The 19,181-nt window shown below is 27.0% G+C and overlaps 2 protein-coding genes across 2 annotated transcripts in view; both read right to left on the bottom strand.

Annotated features, from left to right (window-relative positions):
• Nucleotides 1-1,752, bottom strand: part of LOC112600684 (zinc transporter ZIP8-like) — a 31,596-nt gene extending 29,844 nt beyond the window's left edge. Inside the window, exons 1-2 of the mRNA XM_025347978.1 lie at nucleotides 1,446-1,752; nucleotides 1,167-1,346 (exon numbers count right to left, since the gene is read on the bottom strand). Of these exons, the coding sequence (XP_025203763.1) occupies nucleotides 1,167-1,343 (177 nt within the window). The 5' untranslated portion in view covers nucleotides 1,344-1,346; nucleotides 1,446-1,752. The remainder of the gene's footprint in view (nucleotides 1-1,166; nucleotides 1,347-1,445) is intronic.
• A 15,032-nt stretch (nucleotides 1,753-16,784) lies between these two features.
• Nucleotides 16,785-19,181, bottom strand: part of LOC112600695 (myb-like protein D) — a 3,622-nt gene continuing 1,225 nt past the window's right edge. The window contains exons 3-5 of the mRNA XM_025347994.1: nucleotides 18,847-19,169; nucleotides 18,696-18,782; nucleotides 16,785-16,903 (exon numbers count right to left, since the gene is read on the bottom strand). Of these exons, the coding sequence (XP_025203779.1) occupies nucleotides 16,792-16,903; nucleotides 18,696-18,782; nucleotides 18,847-19,169 (522 nt within the window). The 3' untranslated portion in view covers nucleotides 16,785-16,791. The remainder of the gene's footprint in view (nucleotides 16,904-18,695; nucleotides 18,783-18,846; nucleotides 19,170-19,181) is intronic.

Below are 19,181 nucleotides of genomic sequence, written 5' to 3'. Positions count from 1 at the left end.
ATTTCCAGATTATTTATTAATTATATCTAAGGAATCTCCCATACCAATAATACTTTTAAAAACTGAAGTAATGTATTATGATACTCAGGGACATATAACTATACCGAGTTTCTGAGTACTATGGTTGTTTTGGTTAAATTTGCAGCAGTTAGTGTTTTGCCGTCTAAAAAATTTAACATATCTTTACTCCAGAATCTTAATAGATGGGTTGTATTTAACGTATAAACTTAAGACATTTTAAATAAATACAAAGAATATATTATTGAAAAATCATTATAGTAAATACAAATATTTGCCCTACTGCAATACTTTAGAGGTTTTACGTTACGATATTACTTACCTACGCTTATTAACTTAATTGAACTCGATTTCTATGATATGATAAATATATACGTACAACGACAATTTCTGTAATGGTTCGATTATAATAAGTGATTATTAATGCATTATAATCCTAATGTTATATACATAATTAAAATAATAATAATTGAGACATTAATTCTTATCTATCAGCTGTGTACAATATAGGTACCTATAATATTATAATGGCCACTCTCTACTTGAAAAAAACATAGTTTTAAATATTGGATTCAAGTATTCACGTCATTAAAGCTTTAGGACAACAAAAAAGTTATAAAGTATAAACAAAATACAGCTAAAAATAATCTAACTTTTCTATTATTAGAACATATAATAAATAAACTTTGAGAGGTCAATAATTACTTTATAGTTGTATATTATTTTGTTTGTATTCTGATATATAAGTATTCAAAACAATAAATTGGTAATCAATAAAACATTACTCATTTAATATGTTAATTGAAGCTTTAAAATGTATGCATGTTAGTACTTAAATATACAATTACAACACGTGTGAAATCATCAAAATAAAAAACATTTTCCAATAAATAAAAATTTAAAAAAATATATTTAGTAAATAAGTGAAGCATTTGAACATGCACTACTGTGATACTTATACAAATGCCAATAAATTATACACGCATAAACTATTAATTTCCACTAATAATTAACCAGTATTTCTCAGGGACTTGTATAAACTATATTTTATGATAGGTGCTACCGACTAGGTAAGTTATTCGTAGCTTTCTACTAATAGTTTTTGAAAAATAAATTTAAAGTTTAATAAATTAAAAACGAATACTCACTCTTGACTGAAAAACGCACAGCCTTGGACTACCAGAAGAACTGTCCATTTCGGTACACGAGGGCGTCAGGGACCACACTTTCCGCCAACAGTTATCCATCGCGAACGGATCAGCCGAGCATATAGACCAGAACAAAGAAAATCCAAAGATCACCAACGCGGTAGAAGCTGATGCCATTTTCTAGTTATATATATATATATTATATATTATGTTAGTAGGGAGGCGATATAAGATTTTATTCTTTTAGAAAACGTTTGAAGTATTAAACTTAATACAGACGTGCAGAGCGAACAATGAAATTCAAAACGCCAAAACGGTTAAATAATAATACGATTTTGAATGATAAGAAACAACGTTTATATATGTAATTAGATTTAACGACTATGTAAATATATATATTTATATAAATTATACAGTTTTCGAAAAGAACCGAATTGAGTAGAAATGCCAGTAATAATATGTATACTTAATCCGACGGTGATGAATTAATATTATTATTGAGATTATGTTATTGTTTAAAATCGGATCGTTTTGTGCGCCGTCTGTTTCCCTGGTGACTAGCCATAACCAACTGAGTGCATGCGTTGATGCATGCGTATAATATGTCTGTAAGTAGTTACGACGATGGCAGTGGCGTACAGGCAAGAGGAGGCAACGAACCATCGGTGTTCCAAAGTCCTGATAACAGTATTATGTTAAATCAAACACACATAATATTAAAGTATATTATAAAAAGTAACAATATTTTTAACGCATGACATAATAATAATAAAATTATCATTAACTATATTAACAAATAGGTAACGACGCCCATTAAAAAGATACTATCCTTGCATGTGTTGTATCCGTGATTATGTGTTAAAACGTAGATACAACATATCAAATTTACGCGTCACAGTATCAATTTTATATTTTAAGCTTCAGTATTAAAGTGAGTTCATTTGCGAGTTGCAATCAAAGTTAAAGCTAACAACATTTATCTTTGAATTATAAATTCTTACGATATTTTAATATTTTAGTTTTTACGCGAGTTATGAGTGTTCTAAAATTGTATTTTCACATATTATTCATAACTCGCTAAAATTCAAAATCCAAAAATTCAACACAAATAATTTCTTCTTACCTTTAACTTTTAAGATTGATAATACGTCAAATCAATCTAACATTATAAAGATAACAACACACACAGTTTATTGGTTCTGCTGAACATAAATTTGGCATATGTAAATATGTTATACGTAAACGTAGATGAAGGAGATAACATATAATGACGAGTAAAGCATATTGAAAGCAGTGATTATATTCCGTCGCTATCTAACACGATTTTAAGTGTTTACTCGGGTCAAAAAAAATGAAAATATGTCAGAAAATTTTGGATTAACTTCACGATGAATCAAATTCGTTTTCAGACTATATAATGATTAAATGCACATAAAATATATTGGTGTACTTCTATGTGAACGACTGATAGACAGAGGCAGCATATCAAAGCGAAAAGCGATGGCTATCAAGCGAATATACTGTATACATTATATATAGCGGTCAATGCATATTAAGGAAAGAGGAGAAAACCATTCTATCGATTATAATTCTACAATATAATAAATAATAATATCATATACCTACATATATGTGTAATATATTGTATATACGAGTACGACCTACCGAATTCCTGCAAAAGCATTATTTTATATTTTATTTACGATGCGTATTGATAATAATTATTTTATATTAGTTAAACGTTTTTGTGGGTGATTTTTTTTCTTTGTATCAATCCTAGGCATTTGTTCAAATATTTACAAATTTAAATAAAAATAAATCATAACATTAAAATAGATACTATGTCTGAAGTCAAAAATCCAACCAACCACACCGTCGCCCGCAGTGAGTTGTTCAATGCTGTGTGTATATAAATATAAATATATACATATAATATTACCTATGTTATTCAGGTAGGCCTATAATAGCGTTTTTATATTTTTTGAAATATCCGGTTTTATTTTTTTTTTTCAACTTGTGAGATGCTTACATATACATTATATAGCTATATATATGTATGCAGAGACTAGAGTACAAAATCTGATAATACGCATTCCCAAGGCACGGCGCCGCTCGTAATATTATATTATATATTTATATGTATGTATAATACTGTAATAGGTATCCATTTATTCAGTTGCATACTATATAGTATAACAAGCTGTTGCAGTAACGATGATCCGACGTGTATTATTCGGTACACTTGCCGATAAGAATATATTATTATTATACGCACTTCGCCCTGTTGTCGGACGACAACAGTGTAAGAATTATGCGGATTGCTGAATGACCATAATAATAAATTATACGTGAATTTAATTGATAAATTATTCAATTATCTATAATAAAATAATCGCAAAGAAAACATTTAAAAAAATATAATATTCCTCGCACTTTATGTTCGATATAATAGCAATACAATAATATATTATGCATTATGTAATACACTAATACCTTCTTGAGTAGTAGTACCTAAAGTGTCTTATAATACATTTTTCTAGGGGGAAAGTAATATTGATATTATTCCAGACATATTAAGTACTTGGAAAATAACGAATATATTTTCACACAATAAAATTATGATAGTTAAAAAATGTACACATGATTATTAATTTACGTGATGTAAACGCTCACACTTATTATTTTTAAACATATTTATTACATCCTCTAAATGCGAGAAGTGATGCCACTGTAGTTTTCGACAAAGTATTAAAATCCTAAATACTATTCCTTTATTTTTTTGGCTCACCTAGTATCTACTACACAGGCTTTTAGTGGACAAATATTTTGTGTACATTGTCGTGACTTTTTAGTTTTTAATGACGTTTGTTCTTTAATATTTTTAAAAGCCTTATCACAACTCATAATTAACCAGTTACCGATAACTGAACTTAATATATAGGCAATTGAATTATTCCCCAAATTATCTTATGACATTATTATAATCTATTATTACAATACTCGACGAGTTATCGTATAATTTTAATTTTTTATAATAGTTTTAAATCTGTTTTCATTACAAACCTATATTTTTAATTTTTATTTAACAATATTTTATATTCTATCAGTAGGTACATTTTAATGTATTAATCCGATAAATCAAAACATAACTAGATAATTATTGTTCTAAGTTGGTCATGACTATCTCATTAGCTTTACTACAAGTAGTTATGTTATATACTACCACAGACATTATCAAATCAATGTAACACAAAAGCACGTTTTATAAAAAAATTTTTTTTTTTTTCAAAAATGATTCGATTGTAACATGCAATGAATAACTACATCAATATACTTACAATATATTAATAAATATAGGTATGCGCAATATACCTTATAACTCGTACATTTTTGTCCCGTAGAAATGATTTAATAACGCTTCTACTAATTAATGTCATAAAATAATAATTAGTTTATGCAGTGCAAACGTGCAATAGTAACAAACAAAGAAAGTATAATTTATTTAATATCCTCCTATAAATAACCTTTTATTACATTTTCATGTCTTAAGTAAGAAAGTTAAAATATTATGAATTTTTAACTACAAAATAATTTGTTAATCTCCGTGATTGTAATGAATTTCGTCAAAATGTCGTTAACTTAAATGCTGATAAAAGAAAACTATGTATCTTTAATTTTTTTTTTTTATATCTATATTTACAACTTTTAAAGAACCTTGTACAGATTACTGTAACTAAATTGCAAATTCTAAGTATCTATAAATATTCTCTGAAGAGGCATGCAGAAAATTAAACAATTCAAGACAAGCCCCGTTATAAGTTTATTTATAAATTTAATATTTTAATATTTTTTTTAAACTTTTTTTTTATAGTCACGTCATATTTCACATATTTTTTCTATTCAAATGCCATTGCGATTTGAGGCCAATTGCCACAATAGTACCTATAGTGGTGTAGTAGGGCGTACACCAATATCTTTATTTTTCTGTTAATGCATATAAGGATAGAAAAATAAAATAATATATGATATGCGGGTATACGAATATATCTTTTCTATAGATCATTTTAATAAATTAATTCCTAAACAGTGATCTTAAAGAAAAAAAAAATATATTTTATTTTGTATTTTGATATTTCTCCATAATCCTATTTCTTGTTTTTATTAATTAATAATTTGTATAATTTAAACTTAAAAACTTATATAACTACTTTATTAAAACTTAAAGAATATTAATTAATTACTTACTATTATTTATTTCTAAGTAACATAATATAATCATAAAGAATTTAAAAGCATAATAAATAATAATATATTTCTAGAATCTAGGAGTATAGTATTGTAAAAGCTCAAATTTGAGACAGGGTAGTAATATAATCTACTTATATTATTATAAATGTGAAGACAATAATTATATATTGGGGGGGAATTAAACCCCCTTCTTTAGCTAATTATCATATTTAAATGTAGTTATACTTCGGTAATAACGAGAAAAATAAAATGAGAGGAATGGCTTTGAAAGATGTATGTCTGCACTTAAAAGTGCTGAAAAATACAATCACTAACCAGATACCATTATTAAACTCACGTTATTACCTTCCTCCTGATCTCCGGAAGGTTCTCAAGGTCGTGTACTCGAGAATTTGATCAAGTACACCGCTGTAATGTAAATTTAATATATAAAGTATAAACTATAATAATAACAAGTAGTATATTATAATCATGTACATTACCTGATACGCACCAGTGAATATATTATGATTATTAGAAATAAGTAAGATAACACAAATACAACTCTCTGAACACTTGAGCCCAAATAAAAAACAACACTGATTTAGCTATTTGAAAAGAAAAGTCCAGTTGTCGCTCGCAGAATCCTGTGTTGAGAGATGTTGCTCGAATAATAGGTGCGCATGGGTCTGATATGTATGCATTGACGAAAGAGACAATATGGTAAATCCAGCCAAAGAGGCTGACAGCTTCATCAAAAATTTCTGCGTTCTCAGGTCTAGCTTTATTCTTGGAAGTAGAGACCCTTGTTCGGTCTTCCCTAGTTTCTAGCGGCATACAAGAAAGTCACACGCGTCTCAACACGTGTCAATTTCTATGCAATTCGTCCCTTTCATCAGTGATTAAAGAGTTATAATGAATTATCTGCGTGCGACAACCTAACGTTATTTATTTATTTATATTTAACTTATATATATATATAATAATATGTCAGCATATCATTACACTTCCTAAAAAAATTACGAAAATTAACGATTTATAAACGAAATATACCTTCTCGCATCGATCCTACTTCAAAATTGCTTACATAAAAAAATAAAATAATAAATAATAACTAATGAGTAATGTCTATCTACAATCAAAAAATGAAACATTTTTTTTTAATTTAAAATTTTTGAAATCATTATATAAACTGTCCAAGGATATATCATAAAATTTTAAAATTAAGTTACTTAACAACATTTTTATGACATAGAAAAATTGGCAAAAGTTTGAAAATAATATGCTTTAATTTTTTACTTATTTATCTTTTCTATTAGAGAAATAAATCTAATTAATATTATTGAATAATTAAAAAACTCCATATACTTTTTATTAGGCAGAACAAAAGTTAATAAAAATAAATAATAATATACAATAAACCGTTTTAATAATTAAATATTAATAATGTAATAAATGCAATATTTTCGGAAAAAAATAATTCAACTTACAATATAACTAATAGTAAAATAAATTACTATAATAGTTTTATAAATTATAAATATATCATAAAATATTCTTAATAATATAAGCTGATAGCCCGTTTTGACTAAAATTTATTTTTTGTATGATATATCATTGAATTCAAATTTAACATATATTACAATAACTTACTGAATGAAAAGTACTTGCTGTACTGCAGTAGAGGTACTGAGCGATTACCTACTTTTCCTCTTTTTTCATTTATTTTTGTTTGAACTTGCCATTTGTATTTCACAATTTATATGTAATATATTCAGTGACGTTGACAACCCCAAGGTACGTCCAAGTTGAGAAGCCACAGTACTTTTATCGTGATTATCATTAATACATTAATACAAAAAACCATTGAGAATTTTTTTTTAATTAAACGATATCTCGAAAGTATTATTTGTATGTATACAACGTTATTGTTTTAAATAAATTTTATAAATATAAAAACAAATAAATTATCATTGTTATAATTTTTTTTATAAACTTCTAGAATTAAAATCTTTCTATCAATATTTAATAATTTTATAGCTGCGTTTAAGGAGACTTCCACCGTCTATAAGCTCCTAGAGTTACCAAATTTGATATTACTCTTATATATATATACAATGTTTGCATTCTTAATACCCCAAAGAAAAAATTGAAAATCAAATACATAATTTTAGTTAAAGATATAAAATATTAATAATAAATATTATTCGACAAAATTATTCAAAAATGTTTTTCATAGTAAATTTTAATAATCCTTGTTAGTGAAGTAAGATGCGAAATATTTAGTTATTAATTTATAATATTTCAAGTATATTAATTAAAAAATTAACTACTGTGTAGACAAAAATTGTGTACCTACTGAATTAATATACATCTTCAGTATTTTATTGAAAAAAAAGTATCAAATTATTTATATTATTTACACACATGTCCACACGTGAATACAATGTATTATAATAAATATTAAATATCCATATTCAAACATAAAATGTTATTAAGTTATATTGTATTTTAGGTAATTTATACATGAAAAATTTCTGTATATTTACTTATAAATTATAATTATTAAAAAATTAATTAAATTACAAATAAATAGGTATAGCTGTATAGCAACATAGGTCACGATAGGTGATAACTGATAAGTAACCTTAACATTATCATAGTAATTTATTATACAAGGCAATAATCTAAACGTATGACACGCATTAATATATGCATATAATACACTCATTGTCCAAAAAATTACAAACAATACGTTTTCACAGTTTACAGTAAAAAAGAATAGTGAAATGTATTATATCGCTACAAGATACCTACTTCGTAAATAATAAAAAAAACCCAATTTGATTCATATTTTCAAATATAAACCAAATTTATAAATATAATACAGTGATTTCACCAAAGAATACCACAACTTTGAAAATTCATGTTTATTGAACAAAACTAGTGCCAATTTATACCCGTCATTTATTAGAACATATAACAAAGTTTTTTTCACGTACGTTAGCGTTGCAAATTTTCAATGTACCTCCTCCATAAGCTCGAATAACATCTACACGATAGTCAAACTCATTCTACACATTTTGCAACATGTCTGGTGTCACTGTTTAGGTGGCTTATGTGATTCACGTTTTTAGTACTTTAATGTTAGCGAGCAGGAATGGTACATAAACTGCATCCTTCACATACACCCATAAAAAAATCTCAGAAGGTTATATCGACGTTTTCTTGTGAGACACACGGCCGTCCGGGGCTCTTCCCTTTGCATATACATTCGATATCAACAAACTGACTATGTCATCGTGTGATATCTTTCCTGTCAAATGGTCGGATTAGTTCGGAACGTGTGTTTTACGGCAGTTACTAATTTAAATATATTATTAAAAATATATAATTTAAATAATTAAATAAAGCAAAACAATTTTTGATGTGGCAAAACCACGGTGACATGACGTTACAAACCAAAATAACAAATCCTATTATTGTTTATCGATAACATTAATGGACATTTTCTTGATAATAATTTTATTAACAAAAACTTAAGAGCTTTTTTCACAGTAGCAGATGGTAGCACTATGTGATTTAGTTTTAAAAATTTTTCAAAGTTATGGTATTTTTTTATTAACACGCTGTACTTAAAGATTCAAAACACTAAATATTGAATTATTATATTATTAAATATAAATGTATGGGGAAGATAAGCATACGGTATGGTGAATCGCCATAAGTATAGAATAAAATCATAAAAATTTAATAAAAATTTTATTGATATTTGAGCATAAAAATGTATTAAAAAAATAGTGTTTATTATTTTATATTACGAATGAATATGAAATTATTATTTTTTATGATCTATGACCTATAAGACTAGTTTATCGGCTTACGTCAAATTCAGTAGGTAAAAACAATTATACAAATATGGACAAATATTTATATTATTACATATTTTATCAACATTATTAGATCGTTCTATACGTATTCTGGTATATTAATACTATTAAACATGGTGCAGATTTCTTAGTATGAAGAAATGAAGCTCATAATAATCAGTAGCAAACACATAATATTATAATTAGAATTAGGATTTGATGACTTTTGCATTTTTCCTTTTTTGATTCTATATAATACTATCTTAGCTAAAAATTTGTTTCATGTTCCTTTGATTTAGAATATTCTAGTTTTATTTTGCATTTTTAGCTATAAATGTATTTTTGTTTTTTAACGTCATTTTTTCATTTCATAAGTTATATTTTGTAATTTTTGTACAATGTGAGGGCATTTTTTTTAAATTTTAGATTTTAAAGAAAATTTGTATAATATAAAATATTCAAAAAAAATAATTGTAATATTATTATTGTGAGGTTTTTGTTGTGATTAAATTTATCGCATACCAATAAGATTTTCTATTTGAGTATTATACATTGAAAACATTAAACACATTTTAATTGCACAATGCAACAGTGCAATTCAAATATTAATAAGAAAATTTTTAGTATAATTTTTTTTTATTTATATGTTACTATTTTACTATTTAATTTATTTTTAATACTTTTATATATTGCTTAAAAATATGTAAATATGTATACTATTGTTTGTTAATATTAAAATTCATATTTTAAATTACTCTGATACCCATATTTATTATTTATAAATAAATATTTTTCAATTATTCAATTAAATTTTTTAGATCATTTTTAAGTTTATTTTTCGAAGTTTTTAAAGTATTATGCATTTTTTTTAGGGTATTTTTGTGTGTTTTTTAGGTCATCAACATTTTAACTCTAATTTAAAATGCATCTATACACCATATAATGGAATACAGAAGTTAACAAATACTGTACAGTCATCATAATGTATATACTATGTATCGTAGGTATCTGCCTAAACTACTTATTATTAAAGAACTACAGTTAGTATAATAGATATAGGTAGAAGGTAGGTACGTATAAAAACAATTGGTCGTATTTTATTTTTTTGTTAACAGCTTTTAATTCTGTTACCTGTCTACGTAATTAGATACCTATCTAATAGTATTATCATTATTAATATTTAAAAATAAAATATAAGCTTGAAAATTCTTCTATTTTCCTACGTGATTTCTTAAATATATACATATATATATAATAGCCATATAACCTCAATATAATATTAAACATATTTAATTTTAATTTAACTATAGCTTTATATTGGCTCTTACTCATAACTTATAATATACCTAAGTAGGTACTCGTGATAAAAGAAGGTACCTATACCTATTGATATTATTATTTTTTCTATGATAGATAATGTAATGTATTACTTGTTATAGGTGTGACCTATAATCTTCAAAAGCGTATATAATCACGTAAAACGACTTAGGAGGTTGTTAATTTAAATAATACTTGTGTTATAATATTATTTAGTATATAAATATAGATATGTATGTGTGTGTAACTACATATGATAATATTGCTAATGATAATAAAATATAAATAATATCACAACTTAAATATGATACATAATGCATATCATGTAGTATATTATGGAGTCAAAAACTATTTTTAAATCTATTCGAATTGTATTTAAAATATTTAGATATTGTACGTCATAATATATTATATTATTTAGATAGGTACCTACCTAAGGTGATTCTGGGAATAAAGTTTAAAAAACTTTTATTATCAGATTAAAAGACGTCATCCGTGATGCAAGGAAGACAATTTATTACAGCTATATTACAATTTACAACAAATTTATTTTTTATTTGAAGCATAATACTTAAATATTATTTTGCTTAATGCATATTTTGAACATTACTAATTATAATATTAAAATATTTTTATTGCCCTTTTTTTATAATACGTATTATACACTAATTAAATTATACTACATAAGTTATTAACTTAATAATTTGAATAACAGTGGCATTTTTAAGATATAAAGATCCACTAGATACCTACTCCTCTCCGGCTCTCCCCCCCCCCAACTGATAGACAGTACTCACCATAGGCGTGCGAATAATTTTGGCACAGGCTGTATCATAAAGAAAATGGGTAAAAATAATCTTATTAATAATAATAAGCCATAGCTAATCCTTCTAAATGCTACATTCTAATATTGTAATTATTTTTTTTTTTAAGTAAATAAAAAAAATTAATTCATTAACAATCTTATCTGTTATTATCGATACTTACCGAAAATAATATTAATAGATAGATAACCAATAAAAAAATAAAAATACTTTACAAATATTAACATTGATGCCGGATGAATAAAAATAATAACGGACGAATAAAGTCAATAAGGGTTACTCGGTCAAGAAAGTAGAAACCGTGCACTATAAGAAATCACTGTAATCTTTGAATGACTATTTATCTATTTTATTTTAATAGGTAACCGATTATTGTTGTCAAATATATTTTCATTATGAACAATTAAAGGATACCGACGTTATAACTAACTCGATAAAATCACCACCTAATCTTGATTTATTTTCAAATAGTTACAACACCAAAAACAGTGACTCTATAAGTATAGCAGTAGGTACCATAAGCAATATTTAAACTAACTATAAATAAATCATGAAACGTGAAACCCTTCCCCAAAGATAATTAAAAATAATTGTGAATTGTGATAAACCGATTACCGATAACCGTGGATGAAGATACCTATAACACAATAAACTAATAACGACCAGGACCTTAGTTCTGGTCAATAGTATTATTTACTTTAAATTATTGTGACGATAATTTGTATCCAACGATAATTATTAATTAATTAATAACGGACAGTGGACAATGGTAGGTAACCGAATGACGATTTTTTCGTGCCCACGAGTCGGTATTTGCAGCTCAAACCAACCATAAAAAATGGTGGCATAAATTAATTTCGACGTATTAAAAGCTACAGCCCACCACGGCACGCTCGGCACACTTCACGCGCACGCCTGCAGAGGTGCTACAACCAGATGAGTATTTATTGTTTTCACTGGATTTCAACAGTTCTGCAAAACCCTGTTGACCGGTAATAATGTCTGTCATATGCCTATACGTCTTGATCGTTTTTACAGGAATAGATTTATTATTGACAGGAAATTATTTGCGGAGTAAAAAGGTATCATCTATTATTATTAATTTATTCATTTATTATTATTATTATTATTATCACTACTGCCGAGAAAAACTGCGCGTACAATAATTATTCTCTCCACAATATAATCGTCTATGTAACGGCATCGTTAATAATAATTGACTAATATTGTTAACGAATTATCTGCGTAATATTGCAAAACTACAAGTTCAACAATCATCAGTACCTACCACCTTCAATTCGAGTACCTACGCTTACGAGTACGATGTCCCTTTGCCCACATCTATTTTAAAATGGAAATGTAGGTTGAAAATGTATAAGTACGGTTTGAGTTTTTTTTTCCTTTTTCGTTAACTAAATGGTTTGTTTGTCTGTAACTGGATCACGGGACCCGAAATGGCCAAAGCCCGATTTTACTGGATTTCTTCCTTCGTCAGTTTTATATTATCTCAGTGGGGGATTGTCTATTTACTCTCTTCCGTTGGTTCCCCTATAGCCTCTGAATATATTATCTGGCTCCTAGCATCGAAAAAAAAAAGAACGACGCGTGTATCATATGTTTTCATATATTTAAAATACGTTATAATGAATGTATTAACCCGTGGGCCGTGGACAAATTGAATTGTTTTCATTACAATGCATTTTTTCTTGGTTAATAGACTCAAATGCTCTGGTATCCAAACCCACTCCAATAAATGGCGACTAAGCAGAGTAATCATTACCTGTATTATAATCAGTGGTGTATTGGATATACGCAGATATACGACGTATACCCGAATCCTTATTTTTGGATTTATGCATATATCTTAAAGCTGAAAATGCATGCACTTATGGGTATGCGCAAACTTCTAGTTTATCATCAGTCATAATTAATATCACGGTATAAAATAAATAATAATAATAATATACAATTATTATTTTATTATGTACACTATTACACTATCCAAAAATAGCCTCGACCCCGTATGAAGTTCGGAATTCGAAAACTGCCGAGCCTGTATACTGTTTAGTGTAAATACAAGATTAAATATTAACATCAATATTATAGAAGTTTAAAATGTATACGTCCAAAGTGGATATTCCACTAAATTTTAAACTCACATTTGAACTGTTCGAAGACAGTAACAGTGAAGGAGACGACACATCAATAGAGAGTTATATGATTACCATTTCAGAATCAAATCAAACACCACCACCAGTATCTGAAACGCAATTTACTGCAGAGCGCGTCGCGCGAACTCACTTTGCCGGCGGTGGAGATGGAGAATGACTAACAACCCATCATTGCTGACGAAGCCATCGTCAATCGCAAAACCGATGCCATCATCAATGCCACCATCGACGTCATAATTGATGCTACTCTCAGTGTCACAATTGATGCTACTCTCGGTGTCATCTTCGATAACACTATCGGTGCCATCTTCGATGACGCCGTCTGCGGCAATGCCGATCCTACTGTCAATTCCACCGTTACTGCCACCGTCGATAGCACTGTCAATGCTACTGACGATTCTACCGTCGATGGCACTTTTGATGCCAATGTGGGTAACGGGGCAATCGTGGATGGCAACAACCCGGCAAAGGAGGAATGTGTGGAAGTTCACCTGGCAAGTGAGCCGGATCCGCACATAGCAACAGATTACAAGAAGAAGCCATGCAGAGGGCGATTTGCCACTGCATGACGACGTTTTAAGCGAATGGCGTCGCGCTTGTGCTGTTGCTGTGAGCGTTGAGAAGGCGTCCGCAGGAGCTTCCCCCACCCCCTTTGCCAAAGACATGGGCTAGGACGACGGCGACTAGACAGAGCACTCACGGTGCCCGGCGGTAAGTCACCGGAGCAGTTCTTCGCGACCACTCACGGTGTGACGGGATTTGCGGACGACGCGAGTTCGGTCGCTGACGCGGTCGACCATCGTGGCGGTTCGGCGGACCTCGTCTGCCGTCTTGTGGTCGTCGTGTTGCGCACCCGAGCGAAACGCGTCCGTGAAGCTCTGCCCGTGGGACCGGTCGCGAAGACGTTGTGAAGGTGACCAGTGGCCTGTTTTCCATCTATAGCACCCATTCGCAATCTCGTATCTCCCCCCTCCCAATCTAGTTTATTGTGTCGTCCTGCCGATGTATCCTCCTCCCCACCCTTTCTGTTTATACTAGGTACTTGTTCATCTACTTCTCGCATTGATACGATATTATTTTTTTCAAAATTGTTTCAAAAAAACCATGTTTGAGCCACTTTGAGCCATGTTTTTTTCTAAAAGAATTTTTTTTTTATTATTATTATTATTATTATTCTTGGATTTGTTAAAAATGTTGAATAAACTGAAAAATTAAAACCAAAAATAATTATGTTTTTTTTTTCGTATTTTTGAGTATATAAATTAATTTGTTACAAAACTAACGACTTATAAAATCGTTGAAATACTTTAAAAGACCACATATTGTAAGAGAGAGACAAAATCGCAGTGGTGTATTGGGGGTAAACGGAGGTATACGACGTATACCCAATACGCTATTTGTATCCAAGACGTATATAGTTCATGACAAATTAATGATACGCGGGTTTACGGCCGTATTTACCATATATTCTATATAAAAATTTTAAATAATATATCACGGTTGTAGATAAATATAATACATCAATAAATAACCTTGCAACTACGATATATCGTTAGTCGATTGTATAATACTTTTTTTTGCGGTATCACAATATGATTCTAATGTGTATAAAAAAAATATAACATTTAAAATGTAAAATATATTTTTTGTAATATTAAAATATTAATCGATAAAATAATTCATTGTTTTTTATGTAGTATATTGTTAAGAGAAATAAAAGTTTTAGTTCGAGCGGAGCGAGAAAAATTTGTTTGGACCCTACCTGAATCTCTCCATTATATATATAATATATACCAATATATATCTACGTGAATACAGCGTATACCCACGGTTTATTTTAGCAATACATCACTAAATATAATATTATGATAATATTATACGCAGTTGTCCCTAAACACCTGTAATTGCCATAATTATCTCAGCAGCTCACCGATATAATAGACTATTTTTTAATAGTAACCTAAAGAAATGTATGCCCTTGAATTGAAATTTTTTCTTTAGATTTCTATTGAAAAAATATAATTAATTATATTAACTTAATAAAGACGCTGCATAATAATTGTGCACAAATAATTTTGAATGGAGAAAATATATGAAAATTTAATACTTTAATAATTTAAATTAACTTATTTTCATTTATATTCCAAACAATTTAAATACTTAAAATAATTTCATTGTTCCAATTAAAAACTTAAAATAAACTTTTTAGCATAGGGCATATTAGGTACTTTATAGAAAAACAATGCAGTGGTTTTGTAGAAATGTTAATTCTAAACAAAAACATATTATTTTTAACAAGGCACATATTTTAACTGTAACTTAGTTGGTTAAATCAATCACAAGAAAATCAAGTGTGATTTCTGTAATAAATGTTAGTTGAACACCTTGCATTTCTTATTCTTAATTTAGTAAGTATAATAACAATTATACAGAACAATAAATTTTAGTTACACATGTAATATATTTATATTTAATATACTTAACATATAAACATAGAAAAGATGGATATAAATAAAATGGAAACATATTAACAAAGCTTGAAGTTGGCATACACAATAAAAACATAGAAAAGTTCAACAAAAAAATCAGTTTGGCATTTATATGTATCATTAAGGATTTAAAATGTTTAAAATGCATTTAATTCAAAATCTATATTTCCATTTATTCACAAAAAACATCTAAATGTTAACTATACTAACAAAAGTTGATCACCTATCATTGATTACATTTGTCTGAACATTTTTGTATGTTGGAATTTATTATTAAAAAAAAATAATAATAATAATAAAATTACAAGGTTATACTCAAGAAAAATTTTCTGAAAGATGGAAATATATATAAAAAAAAAAAATAAATATTCATGTTAAATTTTTCTAGATAATCTGAAAAATTGTCAGGAATAAACAAACCTCTTCCACAGGAATGGCCTTGCATAATTCTATTAAATTCATATATACATTTATATCACATAAATTAAGCGTATTTAATAATTAGAGTGAAATAAAGATTTTATACATTAATAAGTGAAAAAACATTCAAAATTACCATAAAATATTTAAATGAGTAAATAAAAAAGTCCACTGATTTGTAGTATAGTACAAATAATATATCTAATATAAATAAGAATACTATTCTTGTTTACTTTTAAATTATATACAGAAGAAACATTTGATTTTAAGTTTTAACAATTCAAAAATGAATAAATACTATACAAATATTAATGAATGTAAGGTTGTTTTAATTTTTTTTTTTTTTTTGATGATTTGCATTTACTATTTTTGATTGTCAAACTTCGCTTTTTAGTACTAGTTTCAACATTAGCATTGGAACTAAAAAAAAAATAATAACATAAATATAAAATTAATTAATTTATAATCTTCATAATTAATATACTTAGTTACCACTATTAGGTAACTTCATAGAAACAAAACATTCACTATACTAATAATAGTTTATAGTAGCAGTTCTTAACCTTTAGTAGATTTCAGACACCTGATCAAAATTTTTTAGAAATTGCGGACCCCTTACCAATTTTTTTTTTTAAATACTTTTTTATATAAAACATCTCATGTTATTATAACCAAAATTATAATAATTATTTTATACTAAAAGTTTCATAAGTAGACATAACAAAACATACTCATTTAAAATTATTTTTATTACACTTATTTTTCATAAAAAGTAATTTATTTTATTATTAATATTCTTAAAATTTGATTTTTATTTACTTAATGCAATGGTTGATGTTGCATATAAGACATTAGTACTAAATATAAGGCTGCCAACTAAAATGCTGTACACCTAAACATTTTGTATAAACAAGAAAAACTGATAAATAGGGAACAGATTTATATGTAAATGCATATTTTTATTAAAATAAGATATTTAAGATTCAATAATAAATGTTCACGATTTAAATCATTCTTATTAAAATTGTGCTACTTTGATTTTACATATTTTTTACACATTTCACTAATTTATAAATATTTTTAAGCATTTTATCATTTAATCATTCATACGTTTTCAATCCTTATTGCAGTGAACAAAAATAGCCATTTATTGTTATATTGTAGGAAAAAATTCATGTTGTTACAAAAAAAAATCCAGACTATATTGATTTTTAAATAACCAATGACATTATGAGTGGCAAATACCTTTCTAAAAATTTGGAATTATCACCTTCAGATATTATGCACTTCAAATATGCTCCATTACATTGGTTGATGTGGAATGATTATTTAGCCGTTTTAAAAATATTTTGAGACCTAATAGGCAACATTTAACATTTGATAATTTAATAATTATACATATAATTATTCTTTATTTTTATTACTTATAAATCTGTTCCTTACTAACAAATGAATATTAATAATAAAATTATTGGTTGTAGAATCTACACCTATTTTTTTTATAGTATCTAACACTGTATATAGTTAATTCTATCGAATTCCATTATATCTTGTCATTGGTGTAATCAAGATAAGATGTATGAAAAAATAATAATAATCCAACAATATTGCAATTCTTCACTCATATCATATATTGACATATGTTAAAGCTGCTGCGGATCTCCAACATGAGTATCACAAACCTCCCAGGGAGTTATGAACCACAGGTTAAGAACCGCTGGTTTATAGTAACAACAAAATAACCAATGAGAAGTCAAAATTTATATTTTTTTTGAAATAAAAATATTACTAGTTAATTAAATATATTTCACAAATTCAAACTATTGATTATCTACAACAAATGTCTATTTTAATCATTATTATTTTTAGTTGATTAAATATTTTTAATTATTTATTAATAATTATTAATGAACAAATTATAGTATCAGATTATGAACCTTTCTCCTTGAAAAAAAATAAATAATTTAATATATCAATTATCATATTTAAAAATAAATTTCATATTTTATGGAATAATATTTAACTCTATTAAATAAGCACCGAAACTATTATTTTTTTATTCATAATTTAAAATGTGCCAATTTATTGGCAATTGAAATTCTTAAAAAAACAATAATATCTCTAATATCTTTGATAACTATATATTAAGTTAAATAAAAAAATTTATTTGAATTTCATTAAGAACGCGTAAAAACTCTAAAAGTAAACATACCTATTTGTTTTAATCTTGGTTGTATTAGCTCTTGTTTCCCTTTTACTAGAACTCCCATTTGAAGTACTTTGATGTAATTCTAACGGTCTAAAACATAGAATTATGACAATTTAATAAATCAAATATCATCCATTAATAAGTAAGTACATACTTTTCTTGTACTGAAGGTGAACTACTTTTTTCATCACATTTGTTTAGTATTATTAGAGGTGCTACACAGCTCACTGGTTTTATAACAGATTCACCATTTACCGTTTTTATATTAATATGAGTAAGTCTGACATTATTATGGAAAAATATAGGGTCATCATATGGTGAATTTTTAAGCCTACTTCTCAACATTTCATACACGGCCTTATTTTTTATAACATCATCTCTAGTAAATTTGAAATTTACATCATTTTGTGTTTCTTCGTTTACATCATTTTGTGTTTCTTCATTTACATTATTTTGTGTTTCTTCGTTTACATCATTTTGTGTTTCTTC

This window comes from Melanaphis sacchari, unplaced genomic scaffold (assembly GCF_002803265.2).
Source record: "Melanaphis sacchari strain LSU unplaced genomic scaffold, SCAv2.0 Contig66_pilon_pilon, whole genome shotgun sequence".
Lineage (NCBI taxonomy): Eukaryota > Metazoa > Arthropoda > Insecta > Hemiptera > Aphididae > Melanaphis > Melanaphis sacchari.
Note: the sequence above shows the minus strand (reverse complement) of the source record. Positions and strands in the feature narration are given on the sequence as shown.